Below are 1,296 nucleotides of genomic sequence, written 5' to 3'. Positions count from 1 at the left end.
GCATTGCATCGTGAACCTGCCATGTCGATGATGTCTTCAAGGTCCTCAGGAACTTCACCAGACAAAACCTATTAAATAAATATTGTGACATATTGTAATACGCAGTACGTATGTCATAAACACACATATGTATTGTACTAACCTTCTGGAGATTTTCTCTTAATTTCAAATCTGGAACTTCGTCAGTGGTCACTGTTGTCATCTCTGGTGATTCTATGAGTGCCTGGAATAGAGTTCTAGACAAGAACCGGGGTGCAGGCCCTCCATGCACAAGAGACATTGCTATGATCATTCCGGCGTAGAAGAAGTCATCTTTTTCCATTGCTACAAATTAAACACAAAGGGGAGGGGGATAAGACAGTTAAAGATTTATAAAAAAAAAAGGTTTTCTTGTGTGAAATATACTTTGAACAAATGTAAATCATTCATAAATTACTAGCAATTTATACATTTCATCAATRCTATGCATTTTTCATGCTACGTTAAAATTGTAGTTCTGAACTGTTTTTTGTACAGAATGATGGTTCAGTTATTAAAAATTGCATGTGATACACCCTAGATTTACAGTATTCATGTCAAAACATCATTACTGTGTATGCATCTTACCTGAACTGGAGTAAGTTAAGAATTTGCTGCCCTCTGGCCCCACAAACAGCCCACTGTCATGCAGATAATCCAAAACGAGAGCAAAGAACTCCCGCTTTGGTCCCCCTGTATCAACTGCTCCTTCTGCTATTCCAACATCATCCATGAACTTAACATTGATACGACAATGAGGTTGAAATGATTTCCGGCTAAGAGCCAATCTGGCACCCATCCAGATCTGAGATCTGYACACACTTATATAAGATGCAGGACTCCCATCATGGTTGTCAATTGCCTTCTCCAGTTCGTTAAGAACATTCTCAGTGTTCCTGTATGAAAAGATTGAAGCACAAATAGACTCAGCTTAGGTGCATGCAAATGCTGCATAGTTTTGTCTTTTGAAAAAAATTGATGCTAAAAATACAGTAATATTTTTAGCATCAATAAGGCACACTGACAACTTTCACAAAAATACTTCAAGTGTCAAATTTAAAAGACTGGGTATATGGACTGAAGTTYATTTCACAATTCTTTGCCTTCACAAATCTGTTGAACTACGTGAATTTTTTCCTTTTCTGTTACACAGGAAAATAGTCTGGGATAGAGTGCATTGCTTATAAAGCATACATACAGTGGTTTGCAAAAGTATTCATACCCCTTGAACTTTTCCATATTTTGTCACATTACAACCACAAACATAAATATATTTCA

At 36.7% G+C, this 1,296-nt stretch overlaps 1 protein-coding gene across 1 annotated transcript; it reads right to left on the bottom strand.

Annotated features, from left to right (window-relative positions):
• Nucleotides 1–4: 4 nt before the first annotated feature.
• LOC106523770 (G2/M phase-specific E3 ubiquitin-protein ligase) lies at nucleotides 5–914 on the bottom strand (the record flags this gene model as incomplete). The annotated part of the gene is given in 3 exon segments (XM_014017313.1): nucleotides 5–68; nucleotides 143–324; nucleotides 607–914. Coding segments are annotated over 3 exon segments (457 nt in total), but the record flags the coding sequence as incomplete, so codon positions are not given.
• Between the last annotated feature and the right edge of the window lie 382 nt (nucleotides 915–1,296).

Source organism: Austrofundulus limnaeus, unplaced genomic scaffold (genome assembly GCF_001266775.1).
Source record: "Austrofundulus limnaeus strain Quisiro unplaced genomic scaffold, Austrofundulus_limnaeus-1.0 Scaffold166, whole genome shotgun sequence".
In the NCBI taxonomy this organism is placed as follows: domain Eukaryota; kingdom Metazoa; phylum Chordata; class Actinopteri; order Cyprinodontiformes; family Rivulidae; genus Austrofundulus; species Austrofundulus limnaeus.
The sequence above is the reverse complement of the archived record's forward strand: the minus strand, read 5'-3'. Positions and strand labels throughout refer to the sequence as shown.